This window comes from Pelodiscus sinensis, chromosome 1, assembly GCF_052426305.1.
Source record: "Pelodiscus sinensis isolate ZL-2025 chromosome 1, ASM5242630v1, whole genome shotgun sequence".
Lineage (NCBI taxonomy): Eukaryota > Metazoa > Chordata > Testudines > Trionychidae > Pelodiscus > Pelodiscus sinensis.
In genome coordinates this window covers 65,109,561-65,126,049 of record NC_143052.1, presented here as the reverse complement: position 1 = coordinate 65,126,049, position 16,489 = coordinate 65,109,561, and the positions used below count along the sequence as shown (strand labels likewise).

At 42.1% G+C, this 16,489-nt stretch overlaps 1 protein-coding gene across 2 annotated transcripts in view; it reads left to right on the top strand.

Moving 5' to 3' along the window:
- The window catches only part of SAXO6 (stabilizer of axonemal microtubules 6), a 44,029-nt gene that overhangs the window by 22,618 nt on the left and 4,922 nt on the right, over positions 1-16,489 (top strand). The window contains exons 8-12 of one of the 2 annotated variants that reach the window (XM_075931414.2): positions 2,592-2,630; positions 2,978-3,153; positions 4,673-4,957; positions 14,089-14,228; positions 14,330-14,454. In XM_075931414.2, coding sequence (XP_075787529.2) covers positions 2,592-2,630; positions 2,978-3,153; positions 4,673-4,957; positions 14,089-14,228; positions 14,330-14,454 — 765 coding nt within the window. The remainder of the gene's footprint in view (positions 1-2,591; positions 2,631-2,977; positions 3,154-4,672; positions 4,958-14,088; positions 14,229-14,329; positions 14,455-16,489) is intronic. The other variant, XM_075931421.2, reaches the window with a different exon arrangement.

Sequence of the window (16,489 nt, the reverse complement as noted above, 5' to 3'; positions counted from 1 at the left end):
CCCGTGTCCTCCGTGGCTTTGCTCCGCGTCTCCCTGGTCTTCTGGGGGGGCCCCTCCAGCAGACCAGGGAGACGCGGAGCGGCTTTTCTCGCCGCGGAAGATACGAGCGGCGGGACCGCCGCGGTGTGTCACGGCGGTCTGCTGGGGGGGGGGCGCAGCTAGTTCGGGGTTCCCTCACCCCGTTCGTAAGTAGGGATCCGACATAAGTCGGATCCATGTAACCCGGGGACTGCCTGTAATTGCTTCATTTAAAAGGTACCACATAACACTTTTTATGCAAACCTACTTTATTCTTAAGGTAAAAAGTATTACAGAGAAAATATATTAAAAATAAAATAACTTATATGCATGCTCATATGCTTACCACTATTCACTCTAACATGGATTTGTCAGGAGCAGTCTTTCAACTTTTTGCCCAAGGGGATTGTTTGTGGTTACAAGTTCATCAGAGCTTCAGCTCAGAACAAGCATCCAGCCTCAATAGATCCAGTACTTCCAACTCTTTCCAAATAATAAGGGTCCTCTGTGGACCAAGAGTCCTGTCAATTTGTTGAATCAGGAAGAAGGCAATGAGTCAGTTTAAAACCAGGGTGTTTATCCAAAACCACTTTTGTCTATTGTTCACTGGAGAATCTAGTTTGAAATAGCATTAGTACATCTGAGCAGGGGGTCGCCTCAGAGATAACAGAAGATGCACATTAGCAATCCCCTCCCACATAACTTACATAAGTGTCTCCTGAGCAAAAGTGCAGTTTTGCTGGCATAACTGTATCTACACTACACTTGCCAGCGCACACATTCAGAAGCTTCAAGGGGTAGCTGAGTTAGTCTGTACAGGATCAACTTAAAAAACAAGTGGTCTGGTAGCACGAGCTCATGATATCATCTACATGTTTTGTTAGTCTATAAAGTGCTACCAGACCATTTGTTGTTTTTTAAGTTGATCCAGCACACACATGTCAGTCAGAGGTCGTACTTCATCACCCCCATAGACAACACTATTTTTTCGCCCTTTATAATTTGAACAGTTGAAGATGTTCTCAAAATTTTCAAAGAAGTTCCCCTATGAGCTGAGACTTCACAAACAAGTTCATCCCCCAAAGAAGGTGTTCTAAATATGCAAAAACATGGGTTATGACAATCTCAGTATAGCCTTAGCTGTACTGATTGCTTCCAGGAATAGTTCTAATATGTGTTAGTAAGGGTTATTTTTCAGCAGTAGAATAAAAATCACTTTGAATTATCCTTTTAAAAATTAATTTGAGGTAATTCATAATCACAGTAGGACTGTCTAGGGTCTGTGTCCTGCTGGGATAATGCTACCTCCTAGGTCATTGAAAGAACTTGGTTGTTCTTTGTACTTCTTCACAAATCATCGGAGGCAGAGCATTCTCAGTGTGTCTTTCCTCCTCCTGCAGAGTTCTATTGCTCTGAATTTTCATTTTGCTTGTTATATTTCAGCCTATCAGCTATCATTAATTTTCATCCTTCTGCTTAAACTGAATGTTCTTACAAATGTCATTGTATTATCGAGAGTGCTGTAGACTGAATGACAAATTCCTGAAGAATAGTTGTTTGTTTTCTTTTTAAGCTGAGCGGTTCAGTTAGCCAAAGATGGCAGTTACATCAGTGCAAGCACCAGAGACTTCTAACTTCTCTATGCAGTTATTTTCACTTTGATTACATGGGTGCAACTGAAAGCCGAATTTGGCCCCCTTAGTATAATTCTTAGTCTAAACAGAGAAATCTAATATGTGAATGAAGGGTAAATAAAAGAAACTAATTGAGATTAATACAAAACATGCCAGCTCTCAGCTTTTAACCTTTTCCACCAACTAGTATCAGTATAATACTACTATCAGGGTCTTATATTCTTAAGTATATAACAATATAAGTACGATTTTTTTTGACACTGTGTATTAGCAAATGGTATTTGGGTGGATGGTAAAACATTGTTATGTAATGGGGGAGCTCTCAAATCTAGCTTCATAATTTTGTGAACATATTTTTGGCAATAAAGTTGACAGTACAGTGACTAAAACTAAGGAGTTAAACTATTTTTATATTTTAAGACCCAAAGTAATATCTTACTATTCTTAAATGTATGTGTTCCATCTCCTGCCTAGATGTTACACTGACTGGTATCTTAGCATGAATGCTATAGCTATTGATGTTATAGTAGCATCTAAAAACCCAATGCAAAATTGGTTCCCCATTGTGCTAGGTTCTGTATAGACTTAAAGCAGGTGACTATTGTAGTGTCAAAGATTCATGGTCCCAGTTACAGATCTTGCAAACACATTTGTACATATGAGTAGGTTTCATTCACTTAAACATCCACCTTGAAGTATTCCAAAGTTACTGATTTAAAAATAATGGCCTTTTAGATTGTTAGACTCAGATGCTTAATGCATGACTGTAAGAAACACATAATATTGCCAAAATATAACAGTAACATTTTTGTACCTAATCTCAAGGAGGCAGCATAGAGCTATAGTGATAGTTTTACAGTGGTTCACACAGTAGTTATGTTAACATGTGATGATGTAAAAAAGAAATATTAAGACTGTTTTTGTACTTCCTCCCCTTAGGATTCTCAAAACATCCTAAATTACATGTGGTATATGGAGGTTGGTTGCACCTAAGTTCTTATTTTAATGCTTGGAACAATTACATAGTTTCTGAAGGAAAAATAGAATCCGACACTAAGCTTGTTCATAGAAGCTGCATAATTCTTTTCATGCTTATTGCATAAATAATTGATAACTATGCATTAGCTTGATTGCTCAAACACATGCTTTCTAAATAAATACATTTGCTATTTTGGCTTAACTTTTTTTTTTTGTTGCTTGTATTGCACCTTATAGTATTTTTGCTGTGACTGGTCTTGTACTGTGTGTAACTGGTGTTATCTAGCACGACACTTCACAGTAACTTAACTGAATTGTAAAGCATTCTGACACATTTATATATGCAGGTGAAGGAACTTAGAGAGAAAGCAGAGGCTTACCGGCAACGAGTACAGGGAACTCATTTCTCTCGTGATCATCTGAATCAGATTCTCTCAGATAACAACAGACTGTGGGAAGTATCCTCAAATTCCAGTTCAGAAGAAACCATCAGCAACACCATCAGAGCTCTAGATCTTGCTGGGTAAGGTGCTTACTCTGGATGTGAAGGGAATGCAATACTGTAGCTGTAAAAACTCAATTTCTAAAAAATAAATGGAGATTTAACAGAATTCTACGATCCCTAATATTTACTAGACTTTGCATAAATGTTTTTAGAGCAGATGGAAAGTCAATTACTTTCCTACAAAATTTTGTTGAAATGGATTGAGAACACAAATAAGAAGGTTGACTATATTTACTGAAAGAAATAGATAGCATACGCTCCCCCCACACCTTGTGTTTCACTTGACAAGCAGTCCTTGCACACTATTGTGTAGGTGCCCCAGTGTTTGATTTGTCTCATAGAATTGTGTCTGCAGGGTAAGACTTTCCCCAAGGTTCATCCTAATCTCTAGGCAGAGGTGAGGATGAAGGGAAAAGAGCTCTTTTTGCAATCCTGGGTTGCTTTGCCCTTCTTTTTCTCTCTTTCTTCCTGTCTCCCTTTTAACTGTCAACATCTAATTGACGGAATTATCTTATTAACTGATTAATCACTTATTACTGAATCAATTACCTCTTAATTTAGCACATGAAAAGAAGTTTACAGAAGGTGAGTTGGCCTTGACTAACCATCTGTTATGCAAACTGTCATGCCTACATAAATGTGTATTAGTGTTTTTGTAGCAACAAACCAATAGGATTGTGGTTAGCAAATGTAGTCCCCCTGCACTGTTTTTCTAGAATGAAGAAAAAGCTAATATGCAGTCACATTTTTTTTTGCCTCTGCTGTCTGGAGATTATAAAGATGTATTGAACAGATACTAAATCTTTTATTTATTGCTAATAAGTTTTAGAGATTTGTATTAATAATGTTGTATTGGTAATTATTTTTTAACCAAAAAAAAAAAGCAGTTTGGTTACTTCGCTTTAAATCTGATTGCACAAAACTTTTGTATGAGATACTATATACAATGCTCTTTCTCCCATGCAGTGTCTTGGAGGCATGGGATTGGGGAGGGGGGAAAATAATTGATCTATTTGTATATTTACAGCCATAATAAAAGCAAGATGAGAACTAAGAGTGTTTATTACACCATAATGTCTGATCGTCAAAACCTGCTGATTTGTTTTTGTGCAAAATGGATACTTGTACACTAGTCTCATTTATATGCACAAATGCTTGACTTCTGAGAGCAATTTAAAAAACAAGATTTTCAAATGACAGACCCTTAATATAGGCTCTAAAGTTTAACACCAGTCTAATTTTCAAAAGTGTTCAGCATTAAATCATTCCCAGTGACTGAAGTCTGCTAAGTGCTCAGCATTTCGGAAAATCAAGTAGGTGCTGAAGTATGGACTTAGACGGCTGCTCTAAGCTCCTTTTTTTAAATGACTGATTAATTTTATGTTCATTTTAATAACTAAATTCTTAATTTCTGATAGATTATTGAATTGGATAATTCAGTTTATGGAGACACATTCATACCTAGTAAATTGTGGGGGAGGGAAAGAGGGAGAAAGGGAATACAGTATTTGGTGTGAAACACTGTTTTCTTTTACAGAGTTTCTGAGAAACAGATGTCGGTAAGCCAAAACCTACTTCAGCAACCTGATTCAACAGAACAGCCCCAACAGAAAAACACAGAGAAGTTAGGCATGTCAGATGCCCCCACAGTACCAGTCAAAAGACGTCTAGCTTGGGGTGAACAAGACCGTGCTGAACAAGTGGAAAATCAGACACTAGGATTGGAGGAAGATGAAGAAAAAGAAAATAAACAGGAGTCAACAGAAGCTCAGAAATTGGAAGAAAATGCTGAGGATCTTACTCTGGACAACAAAATAAAAGGGTACATTTTAAAACATCACTGTCTTTCTTCCAACCTTTCCATGCTTTATGGGGTGATTTAAAAATAATCTAAACTTTACATGCTAGTGCATTTTACAGGTTATTTGCTAGGGCATTAGTTTGGGCAAGAGTCTGTATGTTAATAATCAGCAATCAATATCTTAAATTTCAGAATAGGAGTGGATTTGTTTCTTACACCAGTTCCCTTCAGAAGTGAAGGGCAAAACAGAGGAAGAATTAGATCCTGATTCGTTTCACAGATTTAGCTCAGTAAATTAGATTTCTAGTACCACAAAACTTGAAAAAAATATAATTTGTAAAAACAAAATACTATTTTGATTATCCTAGAATCATAGAGCAGGAAGAGACCTTAGAAGGCCATCAAGTCCAACCCTCTGCCCAAGGCAGGACCAATCCCAATTAAATCAACCCAGCCAGGGCTTTGTCAAGCCGGGACTTAAACACCTCTAGGGATGGAGACTCCACCACCTCCCTAGGTAACCCATTCCAGTGCTTCACCACCTTCCTAGTGAAATAGTTTTTCCTAATATCCAACCTGGACCACTCCCACTGCAACTTGAGACCATTGCTTCTTGTTCTGCCATCCATCACTACTGTGAACAGCCTTTCTCCAGCCTCTTTGGAACCTCCCTTCAGAAAGTTGTAGGCTGCTATCAAATCCCCCCTCATTCTTCTCTTCTGCAGACTAAACAAACCCAAATCCCTCAGTCTCTCCTCATAAGTCACGTGCTCCAGCCCCTTAATCATTTTGGTTGCCCTCCGCTGGACCCTCTCCAATGCGTCCACATCCTTTCTATAATGGGGGACCCAGAACTGGACACAATACTCCAGATGTGGCCTCACCAGAGCCGAGTAAAGAGGAATAATCACATCTCTGGATAGACTGGCAATGCTCCTCTTAATGCAACCTAGTATGCCATTAGCCTGCTTGGATACAGGGGCACACTGTTGACTCATATCCAGCTTCTCATCCACTGTAACCCCCAGATCCTTTTCTACAGAACTACTACTTAGCCAGTTGGTCCCCAGCCTGTAACAGTGCTTGGGATTCTTCTGTCCCAAATGCAGGACTCTACACTTGTCCTTGTTGAACCTCATCAGATTTCTTGTGGCCCAATCCTCCAATTTGTCTAAGTCACTCTGGACACTATCCCTTCCCTCCAGCGTGTCTACCTCTCCCCCTAGCTTAGTGTCATCTGCAAACTTGCTGAGGGTGCAAGCCATCCTCTCATCGAGGTCATTAATAAAGATGTTCAACAAAACCGGTCCCAGAACCAAACCTTGGGGCACTCGGCTAGAAACTGACCGCCATCCTGACATTGAGCCGTTGATCACTACCCGCTGGGCCCGACCTTCCAGCCAGCTTTCTATCCATCTTATTGTCTATTTATCCAATCCACATTCTCTTAACTTACTGGCAAGAATGTTGTGGGAGACTGTATCAAAAGCCTTGCTAAAGTCAAGGTATATAACATCCACTGACTTCTCCATATCCACAGAGCCAGTTACCTCATCATAGAAACAAATCAGATTGGTCAGGCATGACTTGCCCTTCATGAATCTATGCTGACTATTCCTGATCACCTTCCCCTCTTCCAAGTGCTTCAGAATGGATTCTTTGAGGATCCCCTCCATGATTTTTCCAGGGACTGAGGTAAGACTGACTGGCCTATAGTTCCCTGGATCTTCCTTCTTCCCTTTCTTAAAGATGGGCAGTACATTTGCCTTTTTCCAGTCATCCGGGATCTCTCCTTATCTCCACAACTTTTCAAAGATAATGGCCAGAGACTCCTCGATGACATTTGCCAACTCCCTTAGTACCCTCGGATGTATTAAGTCCAGACCCATGGATTTATGTATGTTTAGCTGTTCTAAATAGTTCCTAACCTGTTCTTTCCTGTTCTTTACCAAGGGCTGTCCACCTTCATCCTATATTGTGTCACGTAACGCATTAGTCTGGGAACTGACCTTGTCCGTGAAGACAGAGGCAAAGAAAGCATTAAGTACTTCAGCTTTCCCCACATCATCTGTCACTAGGTTACTGCCCTCATCCAGTAGGGGCCCCACACGCTCTCTGATCACCTTCTTTTTGCTAACATGTTAAGAGAGTAGTTATTAATGGTTCACAATCTTGCTGGAAAGGCATAACAAGCGAGGTTCCGCAGGGGTCTGTTTTGGGACTGGCTCTGTTCAATATCGTCATCAACAATTTAGATATTGGCATAGAAAGTATGCTTATTAAGTTTGCAGATCTTAATAAGCTGGGGGTTGCGACTAATCTGGAGGATAGGGTCATAATTCAAAATGACCTGGACACATTGGAGAAATGGTCTGAGGTAAATAGGATGAAGTTTAATAAAGACAAATGCAAAGTGCTCCACTTAGGAAGGAACAATCAATTTCATACATACAGAATGGGAAGCGATTGTCTGGGAAGAAGTAGGGCAGAAAGAGATCTAGGGGTCATAGTGGACCACAAGCTTAATATGAGTCAGCAGAGTGATGCTGTTGCAAAGAAAGCAAACATGATTCTGGGATGCATTAACAGTATGTTGTGAGCAAGACACGAGAAGTCATTCTTCCGCTCTACTCTGTGCTGGTTAGGCCTCAGTTGGAGTATTGTGTCCAGTTCTGGGCCCCACATTTCAAGAAAGATGTGGAGAAATTGGAGAGGGTCCAGAGAAGAGCAACGAGAATGATTAAAGGTCTAGAGAACATTACCTATGAGGGAAGGCTGAAGGAATTGTGTTTGTTTAGTTTAGAAAAGAGAAGATTGAGGGGGGACATGATAGCAGTTTTCAGATATCTAAAAGGGTGTCATGAGGAGGAGGGAAAAAACTTGTTCATCTTGGCCTCTGAGCATAGAACAAGAAGCAATGGGCTTAAACTGCAGCAAGGGAAGTTTAGGTTGGACGTTAGGAAAAAGTTCCTAACTGTCAGGTAGTCAAACACTGGAATAAAATGCCCATGGAGGTTGTGGAATCTCCATCTGTGGAGATATTTAAGAGTAGGTTAGATAAATGTCTGTCAGGGATGGTCTAGACAGTATTTGGTCCTGCCATGAGGGCAGGGGACTGGACTCGATGACCTCTCGAGGTCCCCTCCAGTCCTAGTATTCTATGATTCTATGAACATGCCTGTAGAAACCTTTCTTGTTATCCTTCACATGCCTTGCTAATTGCAATTCCGATTGCGCTTTTGCCTTCCTGATAATTCCCCTGCATTCTTGAGCTATACATTTATACCCCTCCCTAGTCATCTGTCCAAGTTTCCACTTTTTGTAAGCTCCCTTTTTGTGCTTAAGTTCACCAAGGATTTCCCTGGTGAGCCAATCTGGTCTCCTACCATATATGCTTCTCTTACTACGCATTGGAATGGTTTCTTTCTGTGCCTTCAATAAGGCTTCTTTAAAATACTGCCAGCTCTCCTGGGCTCCTTTCCCCTTCATGTTAGCATCCCAGGGGATTCTGCCCATCAGGTCTCTGAGAGAGTTGAAGTCTGCTTTTCTGAAGTTCAAGATATGTATTTTACTAGTCCCTTTTCTTCCTTTGGTCAGGATCCTGAAATCTACCATCTCGTGATCACTGTTTCCCAGGTTGTCACCCACCTCTACTTCCCCTATAAGCTCCTCCCTGTTTGTGAGCAGCAGGTCAAGCTGCGCATAGCTTCTGGTCAGATCCTGCAGCACATGTACCAAGAAGTTATCCCCAACATTCTCCAAAAACTTCCTGGATTGTCTGTGTACTGCTATATTGGTCTGCCAACAGATGTCAGGGTGATTAAAGTCCCCCAGGGCCTGCGATCTGGAATCAGGGCCTGCGATCTGGAAACTTCTCTCAGTTGTCTGAAGAAAGCCTCATCTACCTGATTCAGCGGCCTGTAGCTGACACCAATCACAACGCCACTGCTGTTGCTTACACCTCTAAACTTGACCCATAGACTCTTACCAGGCTTTTCTCCGTCTATATACTGGAGTTCTGAGCAATCATAGTGCTCTCTCACATACAGTGCAACTCCTCCTCCTTTTCTCCCCTGCCTGAACAGTTTATACCCTTCCATGACAACGCAGGGCAGGATGAATATGATTAATATGAGTAAATTTAATTAATAACATTAAAAACTGTTAAAAGCTGTATAGAATGCCACTCAGAGTAGGTAAGTGATAGCACTACATGTAGCCATGAGGAAAATTAAAATTAACAAGTCTGCTTCAGAGTCCATTTTGAAGTATTGGTAGGACTAAAAACATAGTCTGGTTTGTCACTGTTGAATGGAGAGCATAATATAGGGCTTAAGACTATGTCTACACTGCAGATGGAAGAGTGCCTCCCAGTATGGGAAGACAGACATGCACTAGCTTCACTAGTGCGCTAAAAATAGCAGGGTGGCATGGCAGTGCAGGTAACTGCATGTGCTGGCAGCCAGAGTATGTACCCAGATGGTTAGGCAGGACTGTATTCTAGTGGCTAGCCCAAATCATTGTCCATCCTGCTGCATCCACACTGCTATTTTTAGCTTGCTATCTTAAGTAGAGTTAGTATGTCTGTCTATGTTGGGGGGAAGCCCGCTTCTGTCTGCTGTGTAGACATACCTTTTGACTTCCACCGAACTTGAATAGCATCGAGGGCTTTGCAGGAAGCTGTTCCCAGATCTCCTTGTTTGTAGTTTCTTGATATAAGGCAGAGGGAGGGAATGTATTGGCAGTCTTCAATTTCTGACAACACCTGGTTGTAAGAGAAAAAAATAGGAAAATATTTAGAAATAATGAGGACGGATTTTACTTACCCATGTTTCCTTTAATTACAAAAGCATTCTAGGCCTTTTACCATGTATGTTTTAAAGCTTTGTGAGGATGTTTGGTCATATTTTCTATCTTAGAATATTTTTGTGTAGGGCTGTCAATTTATGTGTGTTAACGCTTGCAATTAATGCAGGGCAGGATGAACGCTTTTTTTTTTTAATGCGATAATTGCAGGTGTTAATGCTGCATTGCCCCTTTGAAGTGTCGCACCGGCACTTTAAAGGGGCAGCACATTAGGAGTCTGGGATCAGTTGGCGTCCCCAGCTGACCCTGGGCTCGGTGCAACTCTGCCCCTTTGAAGTGCCGGAGTGGCACTTCAAAGGGGAAATGGAACGTGGAGCTGGGGATCAGCTGGGCACTCCAGCTGACCCTGGGTTCCTGCGGTGCTGCCCCTTGGAAACTCCAGGGCGGCATTTCCAAGGGGCAGTGCTGCACGGAGCCCAGGGTCACCTGGGGACTCCAGCTGATCCCAGGCTTCTGTGGTGCTGCCCCTTTGAAACGCTGCCACTGCGTTTCAAAGAAGCAGCTGCACTGAGCCTGGGGTCAGCTGAGGACTCCAGCTGATCCCGGGTTTCCCCAGCACTGCCGCTTTGAAACGCCGCCACAGCATTTCAAAGGGGCAGCATGCGCGATTAATCACAATCAATTTTTTTAATTACGCCATTAATAACGATTTTTTAATCGCTTGACAGCATTACTTTTATGACTTCATCACTATAGTATCCAAACATCTGTGTCTTACTCTTGCAACACCCTTTTGAGGTAGGGAAGTGCTGTTATCGCATTCTATAGACCTTAGAGCAGGGGTGTCCAAACTTTTTTCAAAGAAGGCCAGATTTGAAGAAGTGAACATGCGTGAGGGCCAACCATTTTGCCTGACATTCTTTGAACCATTAAAATTAAATGCAAATTAACTATTTTATGCAAAGTTTATTGCAAACGGCATACTTTTCATTTCGTCACATGGATGACAAATCTAAACAGGTGTTAAATCACTCTCCCTTTCATATCTGAAGGCCAGATGAAAAAAAAATCCAGGAAGCTGAAATATATGTCAGGAACATCGTAAAGTACATTACATATTATTGGTAATAAAGGTTGTCTGTCAACTTTTAAGTTCAAAAAATATGAACAGGAACATAACACCAACTATACATGTTGTGTCCAAATATATTTATAACTGATTTAGACCAACTGACATTAACTGAGATTTTACAATGTATTCATCTCAATTGAAAAAAAACTTGCCTGCACTAATGTGAAGGGTGAAACTGAGATCTGGACTGCAGCACATAGGCTAGGTCTGGTTCAAAGGTAGTGGTTTTGATGCGCAAAATGTCACGCAGATGAGAGTCACTTAGTCTTGTCCTCACGTGGTTCTTGTTAAAGTTCATAGCAGAGAATGTCTTCTCACACATATATGTTGAGCCAAACAAGCTCAGCATTTTCTTAGCCAATGTTCGATTCTCTTGAACCGGCTCTTATCCAGTTGGCGGTAAAAGTTCACAAGAGAGAGCTGTTGGTGACGACTGCGTAACTCGCTGTCACAATGCAGCTCAATGAGCTCGAGCTGCAGCTGATCTGGAGCATCATCGGGGTCAACAGAGAATGGAGAGGAGAAAAGGCTGATCTCCTTTTCAATAGCTGCAAAATCCTGAAAGCGCCGTTTAAACTCCCCAGCCAGAGATGCGATGTCTGCTGCATACCTGCTCGTTTGCGCACTGATATTGTCCTGTGGAAAACTGTTCATTATTTCCTGCAACGCTGAAAAATGTATGGTATTGGGCTGTGTCATTTCATCGTCCACCCCTCTCATAAAAATCAGACAACTGCCTTATGAAAAGTTGCAGCTTTGTCCCAAAGTCTTTGAGGTGTGAATAAAGCTGGTTCACTGCTGCATCTTTCCCCTGAAGACTCGTGTTCAGTACATTCAGATGCTTTGTTTTGTCAATTAGAAACCCCAAATCAGCCAGCCAAATAGGATCAGATAGTTCTCGCATTGGTTGTCCCTTTGTTTCCAAGAATTCTCCGATTTCCTTTCTGAGAGAGTAGAAACGCTGCAGTGCAGACCCCCGACTGAGCCATCTTACATCGTTGTGATATAAAACATCTTCGTATTCAGCCTGGATGTCCAGTAGAAACTGTTTAAACTGGCGGTGGCACAGGGCTTTAGAGCGAATAAAATTAATAGTCTTTAGCACCGGTTTCATAACATAATCATATTTGAGATGTTTAGCACAGAGAACTTGTTGATGAATGATACAATGGAGTTTAATAGCTTTGCCGCCTCCTTCGATCACCTTGTTACAGATTAGGGTTGATAATCCACTTCGTTCACCAACCATGGCAGGTGCCCCATCAGTAATAATCCCAGTAACTTTGTTCCAAGGCAGTTTCATGTCATCTATGGTGGAACTACAGAAACAAATAAATCTTTTCCTCTTGTTTGGTCCGTAAGGCTCTGGAGGTCAAGTAGCTCTTCAGTCACATTCATTTTATCGTCCACCCCTCTTATAAAAATCAGCAACTGAGCTGTGTCAGATAGGTCCGTGCTTTCATCACAGGCTATTGAAAAGAAGTCAAAATCCACTCCTTTGGACGTCAACTGTTTCTTAATATCTGATGAAATCTCTTCAATTCTCGGTTCTACAGTGTTACAAGCCAGGCAAATGTTGGCAAACTGTTGCTTCTTCTCGGGACAGATATTCTCAACCATTTTCATAACGCATTCTTTGATAAAGTCACCCTCAGCAAAAGATTTGCATTTTTTAGCAATTAACGTTGCCACCTCATAGCTCGCCCTTGTGGCATTTTCATTTGACTCACGGGCTCTTGTGAAAAATTGCTGTTGTGACATTAAAACAGCTTCAAGTTGCTTCAACTTTTCACTGCGGTCGCGCCCTGTTAGCTTGTCATATGTGCTATGTCTCGACTGGTGGTGTCTCTTGACATTAAATTCCTTATAAACAGCCACAGTCTCTTGGCATATCAGACAAACACAGTGATTCCGTATTTCAGTGAAGAAATATTCCACTTTCCACCTGTCCTGGAAGCGGCGGCCCTCACTGTCAACTTTCCTTCTCTTATTTACAGTCGCCATTTTTGAAATTGACCAGAAGGGGAAGGGATCATGTGAGCGCAGTGCCTGATGTTTTGGTCTAAGTGTCTTCGTCTGAGCACTAATACACTGCCCAGCAAGAATTCTCTTGCCTTTGTGGCTGTGTGTGGTGAAGAGTCTAAGGATGAGCTCGGGCGTGTTCGCAGCTCCACATGCCCGAGCCTGCCAGGAAGCTGACAGCGCGCAGTGCCTATCACAGGTACTGAGACATTTCCCGATCTCTGCAGCTGCGGACTGGGAAAATGTCTCAGTACCTGTGATTAGCGCTGTGCGCTGTCAGCTTCCCGGCGGGTTCGGGTACGTGGAGCTGCGAACACGCCCGAGCTCATCCTTAGTCCTGAGTGGCGCTCGGGGATTCGTTGGGGGCTGTGACGGGGAGGTCCATCAAGGCGGAGGACCCACGGGGTCGGAGGCGGGCGGAGAGCGCAGGGCACGCCGGCCTCACGGCGGCCCGGGGGCAGGGCGAACCCGCAGCCGAGCAGGGGAGCGGGGCTGCGGACGTGCCCTACAGGGCAGGCTCTAGGACCGCGGAGGCCACTGGTGGCGGTGGCGGCGGCGCGGCCGGAAGTGGCACGCTGGGCGCGCCAGTTCAAAAGAGCGCCGGGGAGCCAGGAGAGGGGGAGGAAGCAGGGGTGAGGGCGGGTGGAGTTCTCCCTCTCCGCACAGGCAGCTCCAGGCGGGCAGCGGCCGGGGGATGCAACCCCGAACCGAGGAGCACGGCAGGCCGACCCCGAGGGCGGCGGAACTGGGACGGCGGAGTGGGCCCAGCGGGACGGAGTGAGGCCGGCCGGACTGGACGCCCTAGGGCCGAGCTCGGGTGAGGGCGTTCCGAGCCCGACGGCCGGGGTAGTCAGGCGGAGCGCAGGGGGCCCCCGAAACTAAAGGACCGGAGGAGGGAGCTACCTTCCCCCGGCGGACTTTACAGGACTGAGACTGGGGCGGGCAAGAGGCGAGAGACGAGCTGGGGGAGCACGTCTCGCCACAGGGGCCATAAAAGATAGATATTACCAAATTACCTGTGGGGCCATATTAAACCGGAACACGGGCCGCAGTTGGCCCGCGGTCCGGACTTTGGACATGCCTGCCTTAGAGAGACTAAATCACATGCCCAAGGTTACATAGGAAATCTGTGGTGGCACAGGGACTGATGCCAGAGCCCTAACCACTAGACCATGCTTCCTCATTTTTGCAGAGAAAATGCCTTGCTACTGAATCCTTCAGCAGATTCTTCTTCAGTATCATCAGGAAAAGGTGGCAGGCTTCCTACTCCAAAGTTGAAAACACTTGGTGGAGCTCAAAGAACTCATCATGATCTTACCACGCCAGCTGTTGGTAAAATATTTAAAATGAAAAGCAACATTCTGAGGAAATTCATGAATTCATTTATGAAAAATGTTTAATGTAACGAAGTATTTTATCTTCTGCTACTTTAGGAGGTGCAGTTTTAGTGTCTCCCTCTAAAATGAAGTCTTCATCTCCACAGCAGAGAAAGAAGAAGTCTTTAGAAACACACTATTCTACATCTAAAGAAGCTTCAAGGGAAAGAAAACCCAGAAGGGTGAGGAAAAAACGAGCATTTGTCAATATGCACTATAGAAAGATGCAGATATGATATCCTTTATATCAATTAGAATAATTGTTTTAACCCTATTTAAGACTTGACATGTTCCCATATAAAATTTTCAATGTCATCTGTGATTGAAATGCTGGTAATTATATTTTTTTGGTAAAGCAATGGAAACTAAAGGACTGTGGAAGGGAATGCTGCATTATCTCCCATATATATTTCTGCATTAAACTGTGTGGAGTCCGGAGGAAAGCCTGCTGCAAAGATCACTTGATATCCCTACTACCTTTATCATGGCTCACTCCTGAAGTTATGCAGAGCTCCAAATTTCATGCTTTGGGTCAGGATACACGCCACATGAGCATCACTTCTCCCCTTCCATTGTGTTTGGAATTTTGTGCTTTATTTTACCTTAGATTTGATTTATCTGTACCTCCTAGCATAGGGGTCAAACAGATACTAAGACAGTACTTAGTTTCATGGATCTTCATGGCTTATAGATTCTAAGGGCAGAAAGGACCACTATGGTCATGTAATCTGGCCTCCTACGTACCAGGGCACAGTATTTCCCAGAATTAATTTATTCCTGTTTGAACAAAAGCTAATCTTCTGGAGAAATATTCATTCTGCCAGTGATGGAGAATCAACTACAACCCTTGGTAGGTTTTTCTAATGGTTAATTACCCTCGCTCTTAAAAATGTACGTTTTATTTTCAATATGAGTTTGTCTAGCGTCACATTCCGGCAATTGAATTTTCTTATACTTTTGTATTCTAGAGCCTATTATATTTTTGTTCTTATATCCGTGTAAGTGCTTCTTAATGCTGATGATTTCAACCTTTAGCTTTGTCTTTGTTAAGATAAATAGATTGAGTTCTTGCTTTCAATAGCCTTCACAGTACATAGTTGCATCACTTCACAAACAGGTGTGTGGTCTCAATTTCTAAATATGCATAGGAGTACATTGCAGATTTCCCTTAGTCTAGTAGGATATATAGTAAAAAGCAGGAACACTAACTGCATTTTTTTTTAAATTCAAAGTTCAACTTTTGCCCTGGGTAATAAGCCTCAGATCTGAAATGACAAGGCATCTGTAATTATCTTATGTCTTTAGCTTTCCTATTTGCCCACTAAACATATTTGCAATAATAAGTCCTTATCTTTTTATATTCTACACTGTTTTCCCTCATGGAAATAAAATATAGGTTATTCCCTTTATTTAGGTTTTTGCTCAGTATCTAATAGTTGGTATTTTAATTGTGCCATAGATATTAATAGATCCTGTCTCCCAATTTCTTGGTTGGGATACCTATGATCCTGTCACTGTAGCAAATATTCCTGATTGGATGAGTGTTACAATCATCTTTTAGCTGCTGTCTGCCTTTTAATAGAGTTTTAAATCTTTTAGGGGTCTTGTGACTAAGTTTCTTCTGTTTTATTGTTGTAAGAGTCAGCCCACTTTTCAGAGTCGTACATTGACTTTTAGTATTAACGATACTGAGCAATTTATAAACATAAATTTTCACAAAGCTTCTCTGAGATAACTGAGTATTGATCTCCATATTAATCTTATAGTCCCATTTTGAAGCTGGGGAATCAAATCACAAAGATTGTGACCTCAAAATTATTGAGAGAGATAAGATTAGAAAATCAGAATTTCAACTACCAGGCTTTATTTCAGTCCATTAATTTATATTGTTTCCATGTATTCCAGGATTCCATGATCATCTCTAGAAGCAGAGAAGTGAATTTTTTTTTCCTTTTCTGACCTGGTATTGTGTATGAATGCACACATGGCAAAATAGTGCAGGCTTAGGCCAAATGAAATTGAGAAAGGAGTGTAATGCTTTTGTACATGTGTAAAGCCTTTTTTGGATCATATTTAGAATATCTGTTGTAATGTGAGCTTTGTTTAACATGCCCCAAAGGCTTAAGTCATTTGCCTTGCTGGCAGCTGCAGCAAGGCAGCCAACACTTACCTTGCCTCTGCACTTGCTATTTGATATAACTCAAACTAATTTGCTGT